Raw genomic sequence first — 25,321 nt, 5'->3', positions numbered from 1 at the left:
AACCAGTAATATTAAACAACATTGTTCAGGGTGGAGGTGACTATCAGGGACATGATCAGATGGGAGGAGGAGGATATGGTGGATGGGGACAACAAGGAGGTTGGGGACAACAGGTAACATACATACATCATTGTCAGTGGTGGAAACTTATGAACGAAGATAGAAACTTAGTCTTATGAGTGCGAAGATATAGATTTATTAATACAAGGAAGTAAAATCATTGTTTAAAAAACTCAACTTTATGAATGCGAAGATTGAAACTTATGAATGGAATTATTTATGGAAACTTATGAAAAAATGATGATAACTTTTGAATTCGAAGATTGAAACTTATGAATTCGAAGATTGAAACTTACGAATAGAAAGATGGAAACTTACGAAAAGAACAATTGAAACTTATAGATTGTAAAGTTTGAAACTTATAAATGCGAAGATTGAAACGTTGAAATGCTAAGATGGAAACTTATGAATGGAATGATGAAAGAAATGATGAAAACTCTGGAATAGAAATATGGGAATTCATGAATGAAATGATGAAAACTTATGAACGCGAAGATTAAAACTTATGAATGCGAAGATTAAAACTTATGAATGCGAAGATTAAAACTTATGAATAGAAAGATTGAAAGTTATAAATGGAAAGATGGAAACTCAAAATGTGAAAATTATAAATTATGAATGCAAAGATGGAAATTTATTTTACAAACTTATAAAGTTAGAAAGATGAAAACTTATGGATGAATGGAAAAACGGAAACTTATGAATGCGAAGATAAAGATTTATTAAATCGAAGATTAAGACTTATATTTAAAGATAGAAACTGTTAAATAAAAGTTATTAATGCAATCCGAGCTGGGAACTTACTTTTTAATTGTGAATATCCGGATTAATGCTTGATCCACTCTTTTTCTTAATCTCCAGTTTAATTAAGGATATCCCATTTAAAATGTTCAGCTCCGTTCATTTATAAGTTCCCACACCCTTTTTAATTGTTTTTAATTTTATTATTTATCGTTTCATCTAGGGTATGGGAGGAGGAGGTATGGGAGGCAACATGGGAGGCAACATGGGAGGCAACATGGGAAATATGGGAAATATGGGAAATATGGGAAATATGGGAGGACCCATGGGAGGTGAGTAAAAAATTTCCTTTTTACTCCCACAGAGGATAAGAACTCTATGACGCCCTTAAATGTCAATCTGAAGATTAAATGTATATTGTACTTTAATGGTTTATATTTATGTAAAGTAGTAATTTATTTTGTATGTCTTTGTCTGTCCGATCAAAGGTTCATAACTCATGAACCCCTTGACCTATTTGCCTCAAAGGGAACTGGTTTAAAAGTTCTAAGTTTCCAAAATAGTGCTAATGATAAACCATAGAACAAATATAGTTTTTACTCTTTACTGTCGTCTTAGAAGTCTCATCTTTTGTGGGTTACTATGCATAAATTATTAAAATTTTATCAAAACTCGCAAATCCATATTTAAGCAGGAAATATGGGAAGCATGGGAGGAAATGTCGGACCAGGACCCAATATGGGAAATCCTAATATGGGAAATCCAATGATGGGAAGTGGAGGTAATTTTTTAATTTTAAAGATTACGATAAGAAGTTCAAAATTGTTTTTTTTAGCTGACATAACTTAATTGTTAAATGTAGGAGAACGAAGGGGTGTTTATTTTCCTATTAAATCATTCTCCCTTTCGAAAAGAATTATGTGCTTAATGGGGGAAAAAGATGATTTTAGGTGTGAATAATTGAACTATTTGGGTATCAAGTTTTAAAAGGATTAAAAACGTTTAGTTTTTATTTCCCCAGCGTAAAAATCATTCCACAGGTGCAATTATTAAAATGATATAACCCGGCGGGCAGTGCTTATGATCCATTTAAATTTTATGCGGATCCGAATCCTGGATTCGCACTGGGCCGGGGACAAAACGGATCCTGATCCAAATCCGTATCCAGATTATAAACATTTCTTCAAGACATCCTGGATCAGGAAATTTTTAAAATCTCTTTTTGAACAGTATAGATTTGGGTTTTAAGAGTGAACAAGTTTGTTTTTGCAGTTTTTGGTTGATATTTGGTTCATTGGATCCGGATCCGTCGATCCGCATATGTTTGAGGATCCATCCAGGAAGCCAAAATCTAGCGTATCCTAAGCACTGGATAGGGGATAGATTTTTTTCTTAATGTAAACTCGTGATGCGTGATGTCAAAACGTGTAAATCCTGCAGTTTTCTAACAAGAAAAGATCGCTAATATTATCATGTTTCCTTCAAATTAATGTTTTAATTTTACCAACAGCAAGTAAACTTCAAAATAGCTGAATCTCAAATTTTAGATCAAAAATATCATCCACTTGAATCCTATTGAATTTGATATTAGTTTTGCATTTTGACCTTTTTGAGGTAAAAATAAACCCCCAGTCTGATAAATGTTAAATTTTGCCTAAAATGTCTTACAACTCTTAAAATTCCTAGTGTTTAAAAAGTATTTTTAAAAAATCGTTTTTAAGGTTGGCCAGGTGCAGCTAACTATGGTTACGGAGCTAACCCAGGACCTGTCCCACCCCCACAACCTCAGGTTAGGCATTAGGCAGTAATTTTTCATAAATTTTTTATCTATTTTATTTCGTTTTTTTGTTCGTGAAAGCATATTAGCCGAATTACCATGATTCTGATTCTGATTCTGATTCTGATTCTGATTCTGATTCTGATTCTGATTCTGATTCTGATTCTGATTCTGATTCTGATTCTGATTCTGATTCTGATTGATTCTGATTCTGATTCTGATTCTGATTCTGATTCTGATTCTGATTCTGATTCTATTCTGATTTTGAATTTCATTTGATTTCTTCACCTTAATATACGATTTGTTACAATGCTATTACAATGATTATATTTTTACTTTTTCGTTTTATATTTTATAAATTTTAATTTTCTTCTTGAAAAATGTCTTTATTACAGGGATACGGTGGTCCTCCAAACCCCGGATATGGAAACGGAACAGCTGACAGGACAAAATCCAGGTGGAATAATTAAACAGAGGTCAGTTATCTATCTACTAATACTTGCTCGGCGGGTTCATGAGATAAGAGTCACGTGATTCCCGCCATTTGCAATTTCTTAGATATTTGATTCACTTTTTTCCATGAAATTTGTTTTCTCTTGATATGATTTTGATTTATCCTTAAAAATAGAAGAGAAAATCAAATCTATGATTATGAATTATAATTACTTATTTTCATAATCGTTAATTAGTTTGTTTATGCCTTGTTAACTATTTAGGGTGTGAGCGCTGAATTGATGGATGAATTGCGGATGATATTGCGTCATTTTCTCGTGTTGAACATGAACATGAACGTATTCCATGAACATTGATGACTTATTTGATGAATTACATCCAAGTGTGTTCGATCTAGATTGTCTTTGTATACATTGATCTAATTCAATTAATGTTTTTTTATGTTTTGTTCAATAATATTTGTAAATTTTGTAACTGAAATGTGTTTGGTCGCCATGTTGAATGATCGGTCCGCCATCTTTGTTTTGTCTACGACCATGAATATGCGCATCTTGTTCTGATCGCTGAAAATCCGCGAATAAATCCTATTAACCTTACTTTGTATTGACCTGAATTTTTTTCAAATATATTTTTTCGCTCTCTGTAGTAGAATACAGCCTCTTTTTTCAGATTATTATGAGTCAAAACTCAAATGATCTTGCTATTTCTGACCCAGGAGTGGTTTTTGTTATCCAGGTAAGCCTAATGGCTGTCCTGACTTCTGATCCTAATATTGTTCAATTTATGTAACAACGTATATTTTTATGTTAAAATGATCTTAAAGGCACTGTCGACGTAATTTCAAATGACCCCTGGTGCTTATAAATGACCGATTCACAATGTTACCCTTTAAACTTTTAATCTGAAGAATAATGATTGATTTATCATCGTGATTCCTTCTGAAAATTTATTATTTTCAATTTCTGATTTCTCCGAATGCGACTGCGTATTGATGCTACAGAAAAAGGAAGGAAAGGAAATAGTAGTATTTATATCTTTTCTAAACTATAAACGACAATATCTTACTCATTTTTAATCAGATGGGACTTTTAAAAAGGTTCTCTTGTGAATTGGACATCCTTAAAATTGGTCTGCCGCCCTCAATGATTTGTTGGTTAAAAGATCCTGAATGTTTTTAACATAATGTTACGTTTCTGTTTGTCTCCTTTAAACTGGAGAAATGTGAGCAACCGTGACTAACCCCCCACCCCCGTTACGTTTTTTAAAGAAGGGTAAACGAGTTAGAACTGCAATTTATTTAAATTAACTATAGACATAATCACTACCCTAGGATGATCATTTTAGGTACTTTTACCTGACAGTTCACATAATTAGTTTTGGGGGATTTTTCTTGGATCCATAATTTACCAGATTCTTAGTAGAACTGGGATGTATGTGTATTGCAGTAACCCGTCCATAGGCTGATGATGAAGGATTCTTCTAAGTCCAGCTACGAAAGTAGAACCTAACCATTTCAAATTTATTTAAATTTACTATAGATAGAATCATAAGTTGTCTCTTTTAAATTCATAATGAATGAGATATCCTTAAGGCTTTTTAGCTGAAAATAAATTATTTTTAACTGTGATTTCTCTGTAAAAGAGCAGCCCTGTCGTTTATAAAGAAGTGAACTCTGGTTGTTTGAATGTCCGATCATAACTCATGACCCCTAGACCAATTTGTCTCAAATTTTGAGTTGGGAATTCGGGAGAACCAATGGAAAGTTCTTAGTCTGGTTTTGAGATTTAAATTGAGCGGGTCCACTTAAAAATGGGGGGGAAAAGCTAAACAACAAAGCGCGGGTAAACGGCGGGCAACGCTTGTCGACAGTATTTAAACACAAGTCCCTTAAATTATAAAGGTCGAGCATGCTAGCAGCCCTGCCGGTCACCGGATCCAGAATATTCTAGAGAAAACGGATATTGTGGATTTCCAGCTGAAGAACAGGCAGGAGGACCAGATCAGATACAAAGATGGGGTTACGGGGAAGTTCGTTAATTTTCCAGGGGTGTATATTTTAAACAGCTGGGGGATGAAAAATATGAAATTGGACATCAAAAGGCATGTGTTATCCCCCTTTTTGATACTTTTACCCACGAATCTTTTTTTCCATTTCAGCCAGAAAAGCAAACATACGAACTTCAGGGTTAAAATGGGGTCAAAGGGGGGGGGGTAATAATTTTCAATGAAAATATACACCCCTGTGAATTTCACTAGGGTTTTGTTACTAATACCTGAGGTTTAAATTGTTGTGTAAATAACGGTCATCTATATTGCTTATATCAATTATACATTTTTACTACATTTAAGGGACTGAAAGCTTAATTTCAAGTGACCTTCCATGCTAAGGTAGCAAAGTTTGATTTACAATGGTACCTTTGAAGCTTTGTCTGATACAGTTTGAATTGATATCCATGTTTTTATTTTCTAAATCTGTTTATTTATATGTGTGGTTTCTCTGCAAAAGGCACTTGACGTATTGCTTTTAAGAAACAATGGAGAAATTCACAATGAAACGACGTTATCTTCCACATTTTGGATCAGATAAAGGTTTCAAGGGTACTTTTGTAAATCAGGCATTGTCATCTTTGCATGAACGGTCACATAAAATTACGCTATCTTTACCTTTTAAATGTTAGGTTAGGTGCTTATTTCCTCTGTTTTAGTTATCCCTTCCGAGTTTAACCACCACGGGGTATTTAAGCTGAATAAAGTTAATTTGTATGGCCCGTATAGGACTGCTTGAAGATAAGAATAACTACTTGATCCTGGACGTCAGAAGATCGAAACAATCTTAATCAACTTAAAGGGACAGACCGGCTTTATAAGGTAGTTAAACTGAGTATGCAGTGTTGTGGACAAATTCTTTAGGATTCATTTGAGACATCTAAAACGTTTCGACAATGTATAATTACTGAGTTTGAGCGAAAAGTCGACGTTAAAAATTGTACTTTTGGGTGGATGTGTTTTCAGAATTGTTTTTTAATTATTAAATAAAGACGACAAAAATTAACTAAATTCTACAGTAAACTAGCTAGTTGTTTAGGAACAGGTTGAGAAAATAAAAATAAACTCTAATCGTCGAAAATAAGTAATTATTCAATTATTAGTTTCTATAATCTCTCTTTAATTACAAAGATTTTCAGCAGATTTTCTTGAATTTTTATTAAAAAGACGACCTTTGTAGAATTTGAAGAAATCTGCTAACAAATTCATAGAAAAAAAGAAATTCTATATATTGATGAAAAAGGAAATAGTTAATAAGTCATAGTTATTTATTAATTTATAAAAAAAATGATCCTGAAAACGTACCCACCCAAATTCATGATTTTGAACGTCGACTTTGCGCTGAAACTCAGTAATTATACATCGTGGAAACGTTTTATATGTCTCAAGTGAATCCTAAAGAATTTGTCCACAACACTACCTTACTTAGCCGGTCTGTCCCTTTAAAACACATGTATCGACTGTTTGCTTAATATTTTGAGTGTCTTAAGATATAACATCTTTTTCATAAGTTTTTAACGATTTTTTCTATTGATTACTTCGTCATCCTTAAATCAATTAGAGATATGAAAATACTGATAAAAGATATGCCGGAAATTAAATTCGTTAAAAATAAAGAACGATAAGTTTTTATAAATAGTTTGTACTCATAACTATCATTCTGTGTGAAATAATGTAAATATTATAAAAGCGGGAAAGTGTAAAAAAATTATTTTGAATGTGTTTTCAATATAAGGGACTGATATCAGTTTGGAAGTTGGCCCGATGTTCCCTGATTAAATAATGTGGAATTTATCGTAGTGTTTGACTAGGACAATAAGAAATTAACAAATCATACAGAGAATCTACAAATGAAGATGACAAACTTTCAAAGACGATGATGTATATATCATGCAATTTTGACAAAGCTGTTAACGGTACTGGTGCGAATCAGACGTGCCACTCACAAGTTTAGTGTCACTTGAGTAACGGTTATCAGTCCCTTTAAAATCTAGCTATTTTAGTCTTGAAATTTAAGCACAAAGGTCATACTTTCCTATTTTCACAAAATAAAAATTCCACATAAACCTCTAATTGACAACGACACCCTCCACAAAAACCGGTTATTGCTTTGTTCAGTGTACTGCAGATTACAACAGTACGCATCGCAAGCCTATAGTTAAGAATGGGGACCATGAACACATATTTTTACTAAGTTAAATAACACGACGTCTAAAAAATATTTGACAAAATATCAAATTTATTCTAATCTATCTGATCTGACAACCAGGATATCGGAACAGTTCTGCAGAAAGGATAAAGAGACAAATATACAAAACAAGTTCTCGTGTTTTCCCTGCAGGTAGAGAGCAGTCCCTTTAATTACGGTCTCATGCTTTCTTTTGACATGTTTGTGAAAGGAACTGATAATTCTTCATAAAGTATAATTTTACTTTGTATATATCTTTGCAATCTGATGGTTCAAACCTTTGATAGTTTAAGCTGAGACTATTTTATGTAGCAGAGTTTATAGTTAAAGATATTAAAAGTCTACGACATCAGACTGCTTTAGATTGCTTTAGGATTAGAAAATTAGAATTAAATCCTTTGCATTAAATTTGTAATTAATAATTTTCAAGAACAGTTGATAAAATATATAATATTTAACTGGAATGGGAAGATTGGTTGGATGGTTGTGTTTTTTTTTGTTTTTTTTTTTTGTTAGTTAATGATAGGTTGGTTGGTTGAATGGTTAGTTGATTTATTGATTGATTGTCAAGGACTGTATTGGAAAGTGTGGATGCCCTGAGATGCCATCTACAAGGCAGCAAACATCAGCATAACCTGGAGAAACCATCCAACCATAATGTAAGGAGAAGATAGTTCTGAACTGGGCACGTTAATACTGGGCACGTTTTTTATAAGCACGTTTATTATACAAGGCACTTAATACTAGGCACGTTAATACTGATCATATAAATTCTGGGGAAGCTTGGACTGGGCACGTTTACATTTGGCACTTATGTCCTGGTAACGGTTATACTGGGCACTTTTTTATACATGGCACGTTTATACTTGGTACGTTCATCCGTTTGATACCGGTTAGTAAAATTAATAGAACGGACAGGGTGATTAAGTAACCAATATTTCAACCCCTCTTAACCCTATTCCGTCAATTTGACACCCCCCCCCCCTGTAGTTTTTTTTACATAACTCAAAAAGTATTGGTCTGAGGCTGTTGAAATTTTCTGACTTTTCCTACATACCCAAAGCCCTCCCTTTAGGCCTAAAACCGGGCTTTAATACTAACTGCCTGAGTCCTCAGGCACACTGCCTGAATGACTGCTTTTGCCTGTAACAAACTAAATCTTTGTTTTGACCCACTTTCACTTGTCAGATTTTGATAAAATTTAGCTTTTTGGAAAGCCTATGACATAAGGAAACGGATTGGACAAGTTTTGCGAAAAAAAAATTGCAAATTTTTTGCAAACAAACTGTCAAAGGAAATTTGCACATTTTTAGTTTTTCTTGATTAAAAATCAGGTTATTTAAAATTTTGCAAATTTTTTTGCATATTTGAAATGGCATGGTCAAGGGCTTTTCAAAAATGTATAATTTTTCATCTTTTGGACAAATTTTTTTTTGCAAACATTTTTACTATAAAACTGGATTTTGCGATAAAAAATTCAATTTTCGCAAATTTGCAATTTTTTTTTCAGATTCTAAAAGTAGAGCACAAGAGCTTTCTAATGATGTATCATTTGTCATATTTGGACATAAAACATGGTATTTAGAGGGGGGGGGGTTAAAATGACCCCCCCCCAGCGTATCCTGGTTTTCAAGTACCCCAGCAGGGATAGGGTTAAAACCAGTTTTATCATGTCTCATCTAAAATAGGTTAATGAAGTTTATGATGATCCATATTACAAAATTACTGTACTTTTTGTCAATAAAATATGTTTTAACTGAAAACAAATTATATTAATAAATGAGTATTTTATATTTTAGGATTTTCTGTTCATAAACGGAAAATGGAAAGAGCAAAGAGGTAAATTAACAGATAATTGATTGTTTAATTGTTTGATTAATTGATTAATTTGTGACTGACCCATTGATTAATTCAATCATTAATTTATTCATTCATTCGATTATTCAATAAATTAATTGATTGTTTAAAAAATAGATCAATGGATTGATCTTGTTATTAAGTGATGATAGATCAAATAAATGATTGATTGATTGATTGATTGATTGATTGACTGACTGACCGACTGACTGACTGACTGACTGATTGATTGATTAATTGATTAATTGATTGATTGATTGAATGATTGAATGATTGATTGTTTGATATATTAGCTGTCAAGCGACGAGCTCCTGATGAACTATCCCGGCGTGAGAAAACTAAGAAAAACAAAAAAGATCGGAACTTTCCTGTTTACAAACAACATACTCAGGTGGGTCTTGTTATTGTACTGCAAATGTGTTTTCAAACATACCCAGGTGGGTCTTGTTATTGTACTGCAAATCCATATCTATCTATCTATATCTATTTATCTATATCTATCTATCTATCTACCTATCTACCTATCTATCTATCTATCTGTCTGTCTGTCTGTCTGTCTGTCTGTCTGTCTGTCTGTCTATCTAACTCTTATCTAACTAACTATATATCTAGGAAAAATACAATGAAACTAAGACGTATATAGAGAACGGGTTGAGGAAAATACGACCTTACTATTTTACGTTCATCGCTCATGCTAAAGGTGAATTATATTCATAAAAAATAAAATATATATTTAAAAAACTGTGGACATAATTTGATATGACACTCTTTTTTAAAGTTGGATGTGAAATTCAAGGATGTTTGAGATATAAAAGGTGAGTCAAAAAAAGTGGTTAGTGGCGCCTGGTGCAAAAGTTTACCTTTTTTGTGCATCTCTTCTGTATAGTGATTTTTCAATATTTTTTGAAAATTTATTGTTTTTTGGTACTCCCATAAAAATCCTCGAACCTTTTTTTTCTTAAAATAAAAAGTTCAGGAAAGCAAAAAATTGTATATAAATTATTTCTATCGATAGAATCACAGAAAATTCGCAAAATTGTAATAAGAAAATTCCCAATTTTCAGTCCTCTTCTAATTTTTAAGGAAAAGTTGATTTTTAATGGTTCTTCAGGTTTCAACTGAACAACGTATAGTTTTAACTTTTGAATATACTAAGAAGAAAGGAACTAGAGAATTCAAATAACTTTTCCTTAGAAATTAGTCCCGAACTGAAAATTGCGGATTTTCTCATTACAATTTAGCAAATTTTCTGTGATTCTGTGATTCAATCTTTATAAAATTTTAGATTTCGACAGAAATAATTTATATACGAATTTTTGCTTTTCTGAATTTTTGATTTTGAGAGAAAAAAGGTTCAAGGATTTTTTTGGACCATTGGAGTACCAAAAAAAATATTGAAAAAACACCATACAGAGGAGTTGCACAAAAAGGTACACTTTTGCACCAGGCGCCGCTAGTCGCACTTTTTTTTGACTCACCCTTTACTTATTTTTCTCTATAAAAGTCAACCTTTATGTATAAACAATAAACATATATATATATGTTAGATATAGCTGGCTAAACGGCTGCACCAAATTGGCTGAAATTTTATTTTCAAAAATCAGTTTTTTTTTCAAAATTAAATTTTTTTATTCCACGGGCAATGCCGGGTTGTTAATAATATTTTAATATTTAGGAAGATGGGTTGGCAAGGATCTAATAATATTTTACTATTTAGGAAGATGGGTTGGCAAGGATCTCTGGACAGTTTTCTCAGAAGAATTTAGAAAAATGGAGAAAGAAGATTTTCTCAGGAACATTAATTTTTTTTATATCTAATGAAATCATACTCATTGTTTAAAATAACAATTCCCATGTTTTTTGGGAAATCCTGTAAATTAGTTTTAAGAATTAAAATTAAGATTTTGTTGGGTAGATGTGTAGAGAGTGGACTGGTGAAAGTTAATGACAATAAAGTTGATATCGACTATAGGCAGGGTGTAGGGATAACTTAAAGCTGGTGATTGATTGATTGATTGATTGATTGATTGTTATAGCAGAAAATAAATATCAACCGTTTTAATGTCAAATATTTGATAATGTCCTTTTCCTTTTTTATACTCATTAAATATTTTTTACTCTAAAATTCATTGATTTTTCAAGGAGTATGAAATAGAAGGGAGATAGAACTGACGCGGCCCGCCCTACCATATGATTATACATGCTTTGCAGACGGGTCCTCCATTTGTATAAGAACTATTCAGAATAGGTAATTGTACATCAGATAAATATTTCTTATTCAAATTAAGTACCGTCTGCAAAGCATGTATAATCATATAGTAAGGCGGGCCGCGTCAGTTGCATCTTCTATTCCATACTCCTTGATTTTACCTCAAAGTTCATTGATTTTTCCCTAAAAATCATTGAATTTCCCTTATTCAGCAAATAAACCTCTAAAAAAATTGCCCCTCCGTGCAAGCTTCCGGGGAAAAAAACGATTTTCAAAAGGGAGGGGCGGACGAGAAATGATTTTCCTTTTTTCTGTACTGGTTCACTATGTACATAGAGCACTGTAATGAATGAAATTTAATCTCTTAATAAATAAATCCCTAAACGCTGATCCATTCAGGATACAAAATAATGATCTGATCTTTCATACAGTACACAGGCATGAACTTCCGGTCACAGATATCAGGTATTAACATTAACTTCCGGTAATATTAATTAACTTCCGGTAATATTCATTAACTTCCGGTTTCTTAAATCAGGTACTTATCAGGTTTTATATTTTTACAAACACAAATATTTATGAAACATCTGTTTCTCTTCAAATTGAACAGGGAATAGACTAAGCTTTTCTCTTATCTTTTAAATTTATTTTTGTTTAGAATAGATATTGTTCATGACGATGATGATTATCTAGTAGTAGATAAACCTCCCTCTATTCCTGTTCATCCTTGTGGGCGTTATAGGTTAGTATATATATATATTATATACATATGCTACTGAAGAATGTCCAACATGAAACACAGTGTCCAACAATAACCAATCTTTATAAACAATAAACTAGACTTTAAAGAAGATATATTGACCGATTTGTCTCAAACTTGGGAGAGCTGCATTGATGTCCATACAATCTTTATAGAACATGTTCTAGACTTTTTAAAGAAGATATATATATATAGAAATATATATCATATCTGTTTTTTGGTCTGTTTGTTTGTCGGATTATAACTCTTAACCCCTTGACCGATTAGCCTCAAACTTGAGAGAACTTCAGTAATGTTCTTAGCTTGGTTTTGAGATTCTAGATTGAGTGGGTCCAATTGTATAGTGGAAAATAGCTAAAATCGCATCAATGACGGGTAAACGGCGGTAGTAACTATGACTCCCCTGGGCAACGCTGGGTTCCCAATTTTAGAATTATCGAAGATCTGGGTTATCTTTTTGTCTCCTTATTTTTCGAAATAAAAAAAATCGATTAGTTGTTGAGGAAATTTTTTTACCAAAAAAAAAAACAACAAACCAGCCAAATACTTTTATACATTGAAGGATGGTTAAATCTATTTTGAGATATTTAAGATTTTATGATAATTCATTATTTAGATAATCTATTTTTTTAGGCATAACACATTACTGTTTATACTTGCTAAGGTAAATTACTTTTTATTTACTATAGCCGAGGATTTACCAGAGCCCGCGATTTAAAACATTCTGGTAAATAAGACTCAGGTCTAAGCTGTCATTCAGACTAATTTAAGACTCGAGCTTTGAGATCTCAGATGCAACTAATTTTTCATTGAGTTTGGTTTATCAAAAAGGTTTAATTTTCATAGTTGAGACTAATTCTCCACTAAAACCAACCAAGGTCGGTTTTATTTTCATTGTGCCTAAATCCTTAAGTCGTGTCTAAGAGCTGGCAGCTGTCGATCACGTGACACAAGCTGTCGCTAGCTGATTTATAAGTTTGGTCTAAAATTGAGCCTTAAACCTGTGTCTAGGAAATATAGACTCGAGCCAAAGCTTTTAAATCGCGGGCTCAGGGAGAATTGCCAACTTTACCGGGAATTTACTTGTCCAAGTGTTATCGAGGCAAAGTCGTAAAAAAGCCGTGAAAACACAAGAAAGTTTTTCGATGAAGTGTGGTTCTGCCGAAAGAAACTCTCGCTTTTAGTGAATAGTAAAAAGTACAAGATTTTACCAGAACTGTTCGTACATAAACCTCCTATTTTAGCATATTTTTGTAATACTATTTGTTGACAAATGTTGAAACAAATTTGAACTACACATAATATATTTATGTATATGTTAATCTTTGTGTGTGAATAATAATATTAACTATAGGAGTATGGATATACTAACCTTCACACTGTACATAGACTTGATAGGCTAACCTCAGGTAGAAATATTACTCTTACAGTGAAAAACCATTAAATTGGTGAGTGGAATAGAAAGACGACTTTTTAGCAATATTAAACGTATGTAATGGGATTTTATTGGCTGAACACTCACAGTTCATGTGTTTCTTATCATTGGACTGCTTCCTGTTAAAGTGTTTAAAATCATAACTTGAGTCTAAAAGTCGTCTTACTATCCCACTGTATTAGGTTCTCACTGTAAATAAAACAATATTTGTATTTTCCCAAAAATAACTCTCTGGATCCTAAACCCGAATTTAAAGAATTTGAGCCGCGGCTTAAATTTAAGACGCGGCTCAAATATGGTTGGTTTCACTTTAAATTGTATTTAATGTTTCAAGAATTAAGCCGGCGTTCAATTGAACCCGGTTTTTGGCGGATTTGAGACGCGGCTTAAATTCATTAAATTCTGACTCTGCCTACATTTTTTTACCTATTTTTCTTACAGTCTTATTCTTTCTTTTAGTCATGAATCATATTGTATAATCGAGCCAAGATCCAAGAACTGTTATATTAATTCTTTTTTTGTAATATTAAAATCGAAACTGTATCGTTTTGACGTCACTGTAAAATGTAAACAACAATGCTTCTTTTAAACTATAGTTTATCCGTCTGTTTACCAATCTATCTTTTTATTTATTTACCTTTCTATCATCTATCTCCGTAGGTGTGCTAATGTTTGCAAAAAATTCGCACAAATCCAGAGATATGGAGACTATGATAAGTGGCAGGTTAGTAGGCGGGCCAATAAGAAAAAAAAGTAAAAAAACAACAATTTTAGAATAATAGTAATTTTTAAGGAGAAGAACTTTTTATAGCATTGATATAAAATTGTGTATCCAAAAAACGTAAATTTTTTTACTTCAAAAATCAAAATGTTTTTTTTAAAATTTATATAAACCGTGTAGACGGGAAGTTAATTACAATATTGATTTATGCATGTACAGAGGGGAGTACTTGTGCCGTGTACACGGAAAGTTACTCACAACATTTATGCATGTACAGAAGGATTACATATGCCGTGTACACCAGGGGTTCTGTATAATATTTATGCATGTACATAAGAACTATATTATGCCTTGTACACGGGGAGTTATGTACATTATTTATGCATGTAAAGGAGTATATATGCTGTGTACACGGGGAGTTCTGTATAATATTTATGCATGTACAGAAGGATTACATATGCCGTGTACACCGGGGGTTCTGTACAATATTTATGCATGTACAGAAGGATTACATATGCAGTGTACACCGGGGGTTCTGTACATTATTTATGCATGTACAGAAGGAGTACAAATTTCGTGAACACGGGGAGTTATGTATATTGGTTATGCATTTACAGTAGAAGTATATATGTACATAGGAAGTTATTTACGATATTTTAGGCATTTATAGAAGACGTACATATATGCCGTGTACACGCTACACGGGGAGGTCTGTACATTATTTATGCATATACAGATTGAATATATATGCCGTGTACATGGGGAGTTCTGTACATTAGTCATGCATGTACAGAAGGAGTACATATGTCGTGTACACGGGAAGTTATGTACAATATTTTAGGCATGTACAGAAGGAGTACATATGCCGTGTACACGGTGAGTTTCCTGATGAAGAAGTTATCTGTGATCAACCAATAGAAGTTATCAAGTAAACAACATCTTTTTTTCAAAGCTTTAGGGGGGGAGGCGGTTCATATTTTTATATATGGGAAGGTTGGATTTGCAACGTGACAAACCAAATTTTTACTTCTTAATATTTTAATTTAACTCACTTTTGAACAGTTGCACAACCCTGCCCTTTAAACTTTCATCTAAGTATCAATGAGAAAATAATTCGTTTTTCTCTTTGATAAGTGTTGAATTCTGTCGAATTCCTTATTTTTACACAAACTCCAAAATTGCAAATTATAATTTTTTAAACAAGTCTATCTACATTTTAGATGAAGGTTTAAATTTAGGATCACAGTCCATTTAAACGAATATTTTTTATTTTTATGATTTTCAGTTTTAAGATCGGAGTGTGCATTGTATCTAAAGACGGAAAGGAAAGCAGAACAGTCTTTAAAAGACTTCAGTACAAAGGTATGTGTACAGTGTACACTGTACATAGTGTAATTTTTAGGGACGAGATATGTACATTAGAGTAACACACGAAGGGGGTTAAACTAATTTTTTTGGGTGGTGTACATAGGTTGTATGGTAGATGTGGTGAAAAATGTACATTATGTGAAAACTTTATGTTGATCAGAGCAGTACATGAGGTGGAAGTCGTTGTTTTCCATTTTTTGGTAAAACCGTGATTTTTTATGGAGGTCAATGACCTCCGGTACCAAATTTTCTTTTTGATCCGACAAGATGGTTACAATTGAAGGCTGAATGCAAAAGTTAAGTCTTTTATTTCAGAATTGCCAACTTTACCGGGAATTTACTTGTCCAAGTGTTATCGAGGCAAAGTCGTAAAAAAGCCGTGAAAACACAAGAAAGTTTTTCGATGAAGTGTGGTTCTGCCGAAAGAAACTCTCGCTTTTAGTGAATAGTAAAAAGTACAAGATTTTACCAGAACTGTTCGTACATAAACCTCCTATTTTAGCATATTTTTGTAATACTATTTGTTGACAAATGTTGAAACAAATTTGAACTACACATAATATATTTATGTATATGTTAATCTTTGTGTGTGAATAATAATATTAACTATAGGAGTATGGATATACTAACCTTCACACTGTACATAGACTTGATAGGCTAACCTCAGGTAGAAATATTACTCTTACAGTGAAAAACCATTAAATTGGTGAGTGGAATAGAAAGACGACTTTTTAGCAATATTAAACGTATGTAATGGGATTTTATTGGCTGAACACTCACAGTTCATGTGTTTCTTATCATTGGACTGCTTCCTGTTAAAGTGTTTAAAATCATAACTTGAGTCTAAAAGTCGTCTTACTATCCCACTGTATTAGGTTCTCACTGTAAATAAAACAATATTTGTATTTTCCCAAAAATAACTCTCTGGATCCTAAACCCGAATTTAAAGAATTTGAGCCGCGGCTTAAATTTAAGACGCGGCTCAAATATGGTTGGTTTCACTTTAAATTGTATTTAATGTTTCAAGAATTAAGCCGTGAAACTATACTTGCACCTAAGTTAAATAAGTTAGAGCAAAAGATTTTTTTGCATTTCAATACTAAGGGTTAGATTTTTTCACTTTTACTTTATCTTGTTTAAATATACGTAGTTGCATAGTAACATACAGTGTCTTTCTAATGGTTTGCCTTTTTTAAATCGCTCTATTTTAAAACAAGAAAAGAGAGACAAGAGAAAACATATTAATGATCTCTATTCCTGATCCCTTAGTACTTGCTTGAACTCTACTCAAATTGAGCTCCATTCTTTTTAGAACAGGCCAGTGCACTTTAAGTGCTCGGCACCGTGGGTGATGAACAGCGTTCTTTACATCTTCTTGATTACAGAGACTCTGCAAAAGACTCCACACTATGTTTCAGGTCGTCAATATCTGTATGAGGACCCCTTTTAAACTGTGCTAATGGAGTGGTTAAAAGATTAGTTAAACAACAGAATTATCAGCCGAATGATAGATAATCCCTGGCCAGCAAAGAGTCCAGATTTGTCGCCTTGGACTACTGGTTCTAGAATATTGCATTAGAAGAGCTTAGAAGGGTCATACAGATATAGACGATCTGAAACAGACTGTGAAGCACGTGGAGCCCTTTGCAGAGTCTCTAGAATCAGAAGATGTGAAGAAAGCTGTTCATCACCTACGGTACCGAGCACTAAAAGTGCACTGCAGTCTGTTCTCAGAAGAATGAAGCTCAATTTGAGCAGAGCTTGAGCAAGCACAAAAAAGTGTTATCTCCAATGTTCCAACCTGTAGAATTCAAAAATAAAAGATTCAAACAAATTTGAGGGAAATCGGTCCAGGGGTTCCTGAGTTATGGTTGGACAAACAAACAGAGATTACAATTTTCTAAAAGATTTATTTGTAAAACAACCTTTCCTTTTATTTTTAGCAGCCAGATTCTTTTTGTATTTACAATAATAAATAACAAAAACTGTTTTCCTTTCCCTGGCAGAGGTGCGTACTGCTTGTCTAAAAATGCTAACATGTTTAGCAATTTCATGTCTCCTTACATACGCGGGCAAAATGCACTGAATCCTAAAAAAATTCACCGTCAGATATGATCCACTAAAACCCACGTAGACAAGGTTAAGTGGTTGGAGCTCAACGTAACATAGCCTACAGGACATGATACTTTGGCTACAGGAACTCCCAGGAACTCCCAGGAACTCCCAGTAACTCCCAGTATCTCCCAGTAAATGCACTAGTCCAGGCGCTGTTTGTGTGCAGTGGGGAGGTGACTTCTGTCACTGGCCAAGACCTCGATGTCTCGATCACACTAGACTTGAGTCATAATCGGATATACATTAATTTCCACTCTTTGGTGGTTATTTTTGATGGGGTCTCGGCCTTGATTTCCACGGAATGATGGTTGATCTTTTATTTATTTATTTATTTGGCTGTAGGTTGAATATTAATGATTAATAATAATCTATGTTTAGATGGTGTAAGTATAGTATCCTGTAAACCAAAGACCGGAAGAATGCATCAAATTCGGGTTCATCTTCAATATCTAGGGTTGGTATTTCCGATATTTTCTTAGTTTCTGACTTCTAGACACCCTGCCCCCCCCCCAAAAATGAACAACAATGATATAGAGGACAATATTCTCTTAGATTTGTGTACATTAAGAAAGAAAAATTATTCAATAATATAGACATTTTTCTTATCGGTCCTAGCCGCGGCATTCAGGTCAGAAATTGTCATAGCCTAAGATATCAATGATGTCGACATTTTGATATGGGGTGGGGTCCAAATAAACATTTTTTTCTAAATGTTTTAAAATTTAAGAGCTGGTCTGATGTAAAACCTCAAACATTTTTCCCCCAAAATTTTTTTTTACACAAATGTGGAATTTTAAAATCGTTAAATTTTTAATATATTTTCTTTCATTTATGTACAGATCGTACATTTTACAATAAATTTATACAGTTTTTTATGTCCACTGTACAACAGTCATATTTTTAGTTATGTACACGCTGTATAGGTTTCGTATATCCAGCTACCCACAGTACAACAGTGATATATTTATTTATTAAGAACACACTGTACAGATTTTCAATATCCAAAGATCCCCTGTACAGCAGATATATATTTATTTATGTACACTGTACGGGTTTCTTATAACCAACGATCCGCTTTACAGTAGTGATTTATTTATATATGTACACTGTACAGTTTCCTATATCCAATGATACGCCGTACAACAGTGATATATTTATCTATGTACACTGTACAGTTTCTTATATCCAATGATACGCTGTACAACAGTGACATATTTATCTGTGTACACTTTACAGGTTTCCTATGTCCAATGATCCGCTGTATAATAGTGATATATTTATCTATGTACACTGTACAGGTTTCCTATATCCAATGATCCGCTTTACAATAGTGATATATTTATCTATGTACACTGTACAGTTTTCTATATCCAATGGTCCGCTTTACAATAGTGGTATATTATCTATGTACACTGTACAGGTTTCCTATATCCAATGATCCACTTTACAATAGTGATATATTTATCTATGTACACTGTACAGTTTTCTATATCCAATGATCCGCTTTACAATAGTGATATATTTATCTATGTACACTGTACATTTTTCTATATCCAATGATCCGCTTTACAATAGTGATATATTATCTATGTACACTGTACTGGTTTCCTATATCCAATGATACGCTGTACAACAGTGATATATTTATCTATGTACACTGTACAGGTTTCCTATATCCAATGATCCGCTGTACAACAGCGATATATTCGGAGCTGAGAAAGGGAAAGGAGGTCTTCTCACAAAAACAAAGGAGCGTTTTCAAATGGAGTTTAGGAAATAGAAAAAAAAAATATAAATATTGCTAAGAGGGGATAGGTAGTAGATTCAGAAAAGATTTTTTTTGAAAATTGTATCGTAGGATAAACTGATGGAGGATCTGATGAAGAGGCACACTGTGGACACCTGGATGCAGAGTGATGAGTATATCAACTCCAGGATACAGGGGGAGGAGGAGAACGTCAATTATGATGATGGTTGTGATGATGATGATGATGGTGGTAAACTTGGTGATTCTGTTGAAGAAGGTGAAGGATTGTTCAATATTCAGTTTTCCTTGTTAGGATTTTCTGAAAGTTTTATAAATACATTAATTACGCAAAAAATGTAAAAAAGCTGGTTCACGCTTTTTGAAAGTAACTATTTGAGAATGATAAATATAAATGCTTTACCATCGATTCGCATATTTAATTCAGGAAACATTAGTTCCAAAACTAACACTTGGACCATGGGCACAAATTGAAAGACTGGGTTTTTAGGATCCCGGCCCATATCCAGAGTAAAAGTTGATAGTAAAAACTATTACCAACATTTTATTAAACATGACGAGGACAACAATTCCCAATTTTAAACTTTTTATTTAAATCAAAATTATAATTGGAGTTCTTTTATGTTAAATCTCTTGACCGTTTTCAAGACAATGTTAGGTTTTCTATTTTTCGAATATATCCTGAATTTTAAACATTGTCGCGTTTTCGAGACAACCCCCACTTTGAATATAATCCTCTATTCAAAACAAAACTCACTTTCATAACATGAGCTGAAATCCGGTAATTGTCTCAAAACCAGGATATGAGCTGAAAAACTAATTCTCACACCTTATTATAAGTGTAAAATTGACATTTTATGTTTCAATATATAGTTTTAGCCATTTTTTATAAATATATGGTGTAATTTGGTTCTACTCGACTTGGGTTTAAAGATATATACTCTTGAAAAAGATAACTTTGCAGTTGCGGGTTAGAAATGGGCCAAGTGTTAGTTTTGGAACTAATATCCTTTGTAATTAGTTTTTTAATACTTTTTGACCAGTATTACCGACCTATGATACCCTAATATTTACTTCTTAGGGAAATTAATAATTTTACTTAACCACGGGTTCCCTTAACCAATTTTGCCTACAAAAAATACCTTGATGCCGCCAACTTAAGTAAAATTACCTTAACTTCTCTGTCGTCAAATCAAACAATATCATTTTGTAGGTTATATTTGACAAAACGTTCAATTAAAAATAAACTCATAAAAGGTGTTCCAATAAAAGAGCAGCAGTGTACGGATGACCTTGTAGAGAATGCTGCAGAAACCCCTATTCTTGAAGAAGAGAAAAAAGGTGCTAAGATTAGTAGAGCTAAAGATGGATCAAGTTTAGAAGACGAGGTGGACGAATTCTGTTTGGATTGTAAAAGAACTTTCAAGGTTGGCTTTATTCTCATGTTTTGTAAATTTTTACGTTTTTCAACATTTATCGAGATAATATATTGTACTTACCCCCATTTACAAATTTCAGTTATTTGTAACATTTTGGCGATTTTAGTGAACACAACTATACGGGATTAATCTCATGAGAAAAATTTAAGGACAATTTTTCTAAATTTTTTAAGACTACATTCATTTATTTTAACCTTGTTAAGTTTTTCAGGTAACAAAATGTAAATGTTTCGCCTATGGCGCGCCCCTTACTTATCTATTTAGGCTATTTTTACTTTTGTGCCCCCCGCCCCTCTAGAAATGCATAGCTACGGCCTGTTTTCTCTTCTGAAATCAAGGCAAATTTGAATCCAAAAATTTTACCTGGGGTCATGTGAGTTCCCGATCTGTTAAGTTGTTTTTACGTTATTCGCTACAAACAAATAGACAGACAGAGTATATTAATATAATAAATATACCTTCATTATTCTATAAATGATGAATTGCCTTATATTGTTTCTGCTTTCTTATATGCATTGAGAAAGCTGAGAAAGCTTGTAAACCAATATATTTCAAATATTGGGAGTATATATAATATATATATTGGGAGTATATAAACGATCGTCAAAATTCTCGTTACGCACAAGAATAAATTATTATTTATATTTTTATTCTTTGGTAAATTTTGATACAACTTTTAATGCAAATATATTTTGACTATTTTTTTCATTGTCTCTTAAGAGATTGCCGTTACAATTTTGAGTAACCTTTTATTCAAGTAGATTTATGTCAATTCACAACGATATCATTGAAAGCTTATTCTGATTAATAATGTGGAAGACAGCCTCTTGTTTTTGCTAAAAAAAGCGTTCGATTCTGTAAATTTCTGTTTCTGAAGCTAGAAATGTGCAAGTAACTGTTTTTCGTTTTAGCATATAAATAAACAGTTTTCTAACATTAAAACATGAAATCGTATTCATACTTAATCAGGAAAAGCTTCTGTTACTGAATACGGTTAATAAATACTATTACTAAATTCTGTTACTGAATACTGTTACTGTTACTAAGTACTGTTACTAATTCTAAATACTGTTACTGAATACTGTTTAATGTATACTGTTACTGTTACTAAATACTGTTACTGAACTCTGTTACTGAATACTGTTTTTAAATACTATTATTGAATAATGTTTTTAAATACTATTACTGAATACTGTTACTGAATACTGTTACTGAATTCTGTTACTGAATACTGTTTTTAAATACTATTACTATATAATGTTACTAAATACTGTTACTGAATACTTTACTGAATACTTTACTGAATACTGTTAATAATTACTGTTAATAAATACTGTTACTGAATACTGTTACTGAATACTGTTACTGAATACTGTTACTAAATACTGTTACTGAATACTGTTACTGAATACTGTTTATGAATAATGACACTGTTATTGATATTGCTAATGAATACTATTTTTACATCTGATTCCTGGCCAAGTGGCAAATGAGAAACCTTAAAACTGTTATTATTTAGGATCCTCCGAAGGATACCCTGTTTATTTATCTTCACTCAATGAGGTACAGTGGAGAGGGTTGGGAGTACAAAACCAAGCTTCCCTCTTGGGCAACCATTTAAAGGGAAAGTGCACCAAAACTGTGATTTAAAGTAAACAAAAATAACATTTTTTCAGAAATCTTTAAAATGGGTCTAAATGAAGATTTTGAGGCAGCTGTTGATAGCATCAGGTAGATTAAAGGACATTTTGGGGGAATTTTAAGCCCCCCCGCCCCCTCCCTGTCCTTATTTACTTTGAATAGATCTGAATTTTATTTGAATTATTTTTTATCATGGTATTAAAGGTCATGCAATGCATACTGGGAGATGTAGAAATTCAAAGAACATTTTGGAACTATGATATTAATATTAGCTTGGGAACCCAGCTTTGCCTGGGAACTGAGTATTACCTTGTAAAAGTAAACATACTTAACTTAAAATGTTCCAACCAAGTTAAGCACATTCCTGTGATTCTACCGAATTCTCCAGATCGAAAACATACCAACAATCCAACTTCGAAATTTTAAAGCTAAGACCAATCTAAAAAAAACAGATGTTAAACGATATTTTTCTCCACACCTTGTTTGAATATCTATTAAGTAACTTTAGGTCGGAATCCATGATTTGAATAAGGAAAAGTAGCTGATGTTGCTTGTAAGTGGTAGTTTAACTTTTCTTAGTTCAACTACTTCGTGAAATTCGTTAATCATAAACTCTCATTGTTCTGCATGCTGTACAGTAAAAAGTAACGTAAATAAATAATTAATCATGGGCTTTTATGTCGTTTTCCGGTTCTGGTAAATTAAGGCCATGTACCATGTACAATTTACAGTGTACAATATGTTGCACAGTATTCTTTCAATGCAGGTTTTCTGTTTTCTCGGGGTTAATTTTTAAATATAAACTTCGGTAAAAAAGCATCCAATACCTGGCCATTCATTTCAAGGGTTAATAGATACAAATAAAAAAACTTATTTTTCCTTCAAACAGGCTTTTTGTTTTCATAGGGTTAATTTTAAAATACAATATTTGGTAAAAAAAATTCATCTTTTTATGCCGCCTAATAAGGGACACGCTGACAAATCTTAATTCCAGTATGTCATTATCAGTCTCATGGTGTCTTAAAATCTATATTTTTATTGTATATTTCTGTAAAATACAATATTACAGGGTTACTCACAAAGAATGAGACTGTTAAGGCGACCGAAAACTTTTAAATTATGACGATTTCATGGTAAAATCAGGTTTTCTGCCTTAAATATAGTCTTTTTTATGGCTTATTTAAGGATTTGACAAATAAAGAAACAAGTTTACGGATGAAATGAGTCATGAATGTAAGGAAACAGACAGTGTAAATTCCGTCTCTTAAGCATCATACTTTGTGAGTATCTTTGTATGTATATGGTAAGAAAGTCACTTTCCTAAGACAAGAAAGGCCGTCCATTGATAATGATACACTTCGGTGGCAAGGAGCTTCTACCCCTATTTCATTAAATGCTGGGTTGTCTCCTAATAATAATAAAATTTACATCAATACCAAGCCCTTTGAGATCTTTATCTCTATATATTTGTAACGTCTTAACGGCTGAACGGATCGGGTCAAAATATTTCTTGTGGGACCTTTCGTGAACCCAGGGAAGGGTTAGGATGCTAAGAATTTCAAACATTTTTGTCCAAAAATTTTAGATTTAAAAAAAAATTAAATCCACGAAAAAAATATTATTAAATCCGCGAACTTTTTTTTTATAAAGTAAAGAGAAGATGCTCAAAGATAGAGTCACAATTAAAAGTTGAAATTCAAAATTATTAAATTTATATTTTAGCAACAAAGTGAACAAAACGATGTCTGATGATGAACTTAAGGAAACCATTCACATTAAAGGGATTATTAAGTATTTTTTACTTGGCTTAAAGGGATTGTTGTATATTTTTCACTTGGTTTTAAGGTAGTGGGAATTGTATAGTCTTTTTTTAAAGTTTAAGGCGCGCCATGGATCGGGTCTGAAATAGAATTTACTACTACATTTCTTTTCAAGAGAATGAAATAATTTCGAAAGATGTAGTTTTGGGAGATTCATCTATGTGACTGGTGTACTGTACGGTTTACAGGAGATTTACTCCTTGTACAAGCAGGCAACAGTAGGAGATGTAAACACGGACAGGCCTGGCATGCTTGACTTCAAGGTTAGGGATTTAGAATTGAAAATATTGATAGGTATTCTCGAACGTTGATAATTCATTTTCAACTCGATTAAGGGATTGGTTCAACCTAAGTAGAAAGTTTATCGTTCTCATGGTCGGCGATTATATCAATACAATAAAGACGACTTTTATTAAGAGTGCTTTGATCCCTAACTTGCATTTATCAAATTACAAGTTTACAAGTAAACAAAGAGAAGCTGTTAGTTGACAACTTCTCCGTTATTTGCGGTTTGGAGCATCATTATTACTGATTTTTATTTTAGATTTATTTTTATATTTTATGATTTAAGGGCAAAGCTAAGTGGGATGCATGGAGTGGTAAGAAAGGAATATCTCAGGATGACGCTAAGCAGGAAAAATTCAAGTTCTCGTCAATTTTGTTTAATTGGAACTTTTAGTCTGATGTTGGCTTTTCAAATTTTAATGTTTTAATGAAGAACTGAATTATTTTCTAGAAATATGTTGAGTTCGCAGCCCAGATGCTTGAGAAACATGGTGCCCGGGCCTAATAAACAATCAAAATGGCGTCATAATTCACACAAAATGGCGCTAAAATCTTATAAAAATGGCGACAAACTTTTAGATATATTCGCGCATTTATACCATGTCAACATTTTTCAATTCAATAAACACAAGGTCACTTAA

At 32.7% G+C, this 25,321-nt stretch overlaps 3 protein-coding genes across 4 annotated transcripts; all 3 read left to right on the top strand.

The window, feature by feature from the left end:
- Nucleotides 1–35: 35 nt before the first annotated feature.
- Nucleotides 36–3,697, top strand: LOC111700347 (ctenidin-3). The gene is made up of 6 exons (XM_023471226.1): nucleotides 36–113; nucleotides 1,025–1,133; nucleotides 1,493–1,582; nucleotides 2,523–2,590; nucleotides 2,974–3,035; nucleotides 3,295–3,697. Exons 1-6 carry the CDS (start codon nucleotides 60–62, stop codon nucleotides 3,299–3,301), a joined length of 390 nt encoding a protein of 129 aa, XP_023326994.1. The 5' UTR covers nucleotides 36–59; the 3' UTR covers nucleotides 3,302–3,697.
- On the top strand, nucleotides 2,975–22,613 carry LOC111700345 (RNA pseudouridylate synthase domain-containing protein 2). 2 transcript variants are annotated; one of them, XM_023471222.1, is made up of 22 exons: nucleotides 2,975–3,054; nucleotides 3,701–3,766; nucleotides 4,932–5,017; nucleotides 7,347–7,418; nucleotides 7,837–7,924; nucleotides 9,065–9,104; nucleotides 9,416–9,513; nucleotides 9,735–9,822; nucleotides 10,840–10,915; nucleotides 11,038–11,094; nucleotides 11,731–11,796; nucleotides 11,990–12,073; nucleotides 12,725–12,755; nucleotides 13,446–13,500; nucleotides 14,187–14,250; nucleotides 15,089–15,175; nucleotides 15,533–15,609; nucleotides 18,109–18,184; nucleotides 19,396–19,480; nucleotides 19,589–19,754; nucleotides 20,753–20,922; nucleotides 22,454–22,613. In XM_023471222.1, exons 2-22 carry the CDS (start codon nucleotides 3,707–3,709, stop codon nucleotides 22,553–22,555), a joined length of 1,728 nt encoding a protein of 575 aa, XP_023326990.1. In that variant the 5' UTR covers nucleotides 2,975–3,054; nucleotides 3,701–3,706; the 3' UTR covers nucleotides 22,556–22,613. The 2 variants fall into 2 exon arrangements, with proteins under 2 accessions (XP_023326990.1, XP_023326991.1); XM_023471223.1 differs by lacking the exon at nucleotides 15,089–15,175.
- LOC111700349 (putative acyl-CoA-binding protein) lies at nucleotides 22,582–25,321 on the top strand. Its single transcript, XM_023471229.1, has 5 exons — nucleotides 22,582–22,665; nucleotides 24,298–24,337; nucleotides 24,584–24,658; nucleotides 24,967–25,029; nucleotides 25,132–25,321. The coding sequence occupies exons 1-5, from the start codon at nucleotides 22,622–22,624 to the stop codon at nucleotides 25,183–25,185; spliced, it is 276 nt and encodes a 91-aa protein (XP_023326997.1). The 5' UTR covers nucleotides 22,582–22,621; the 3' UTR covers nucleotides 25,186–25,321.

The sequence above is a fragment of the Eurytemora carolleeae genome, unplaced genomic scaffold (assembly GCF_000591075.1).
Source record: "Eurytemora carolleeae unplaced genomic scaffold, Eaff_2.0 scaffold311, whole genome shotgun sequence".
In the NCBI taxonomy this organism is placed as follows: domain Eukaryota; kingdom Metazoa; phylum Arthropoda; class Copepoda; order Calanoida; family Temoridae; genus Eurytemora; species Eurytemora carolleeae.
This window is presented reverse-complemented; position numbering and strand designations above follow the sequence as displayed.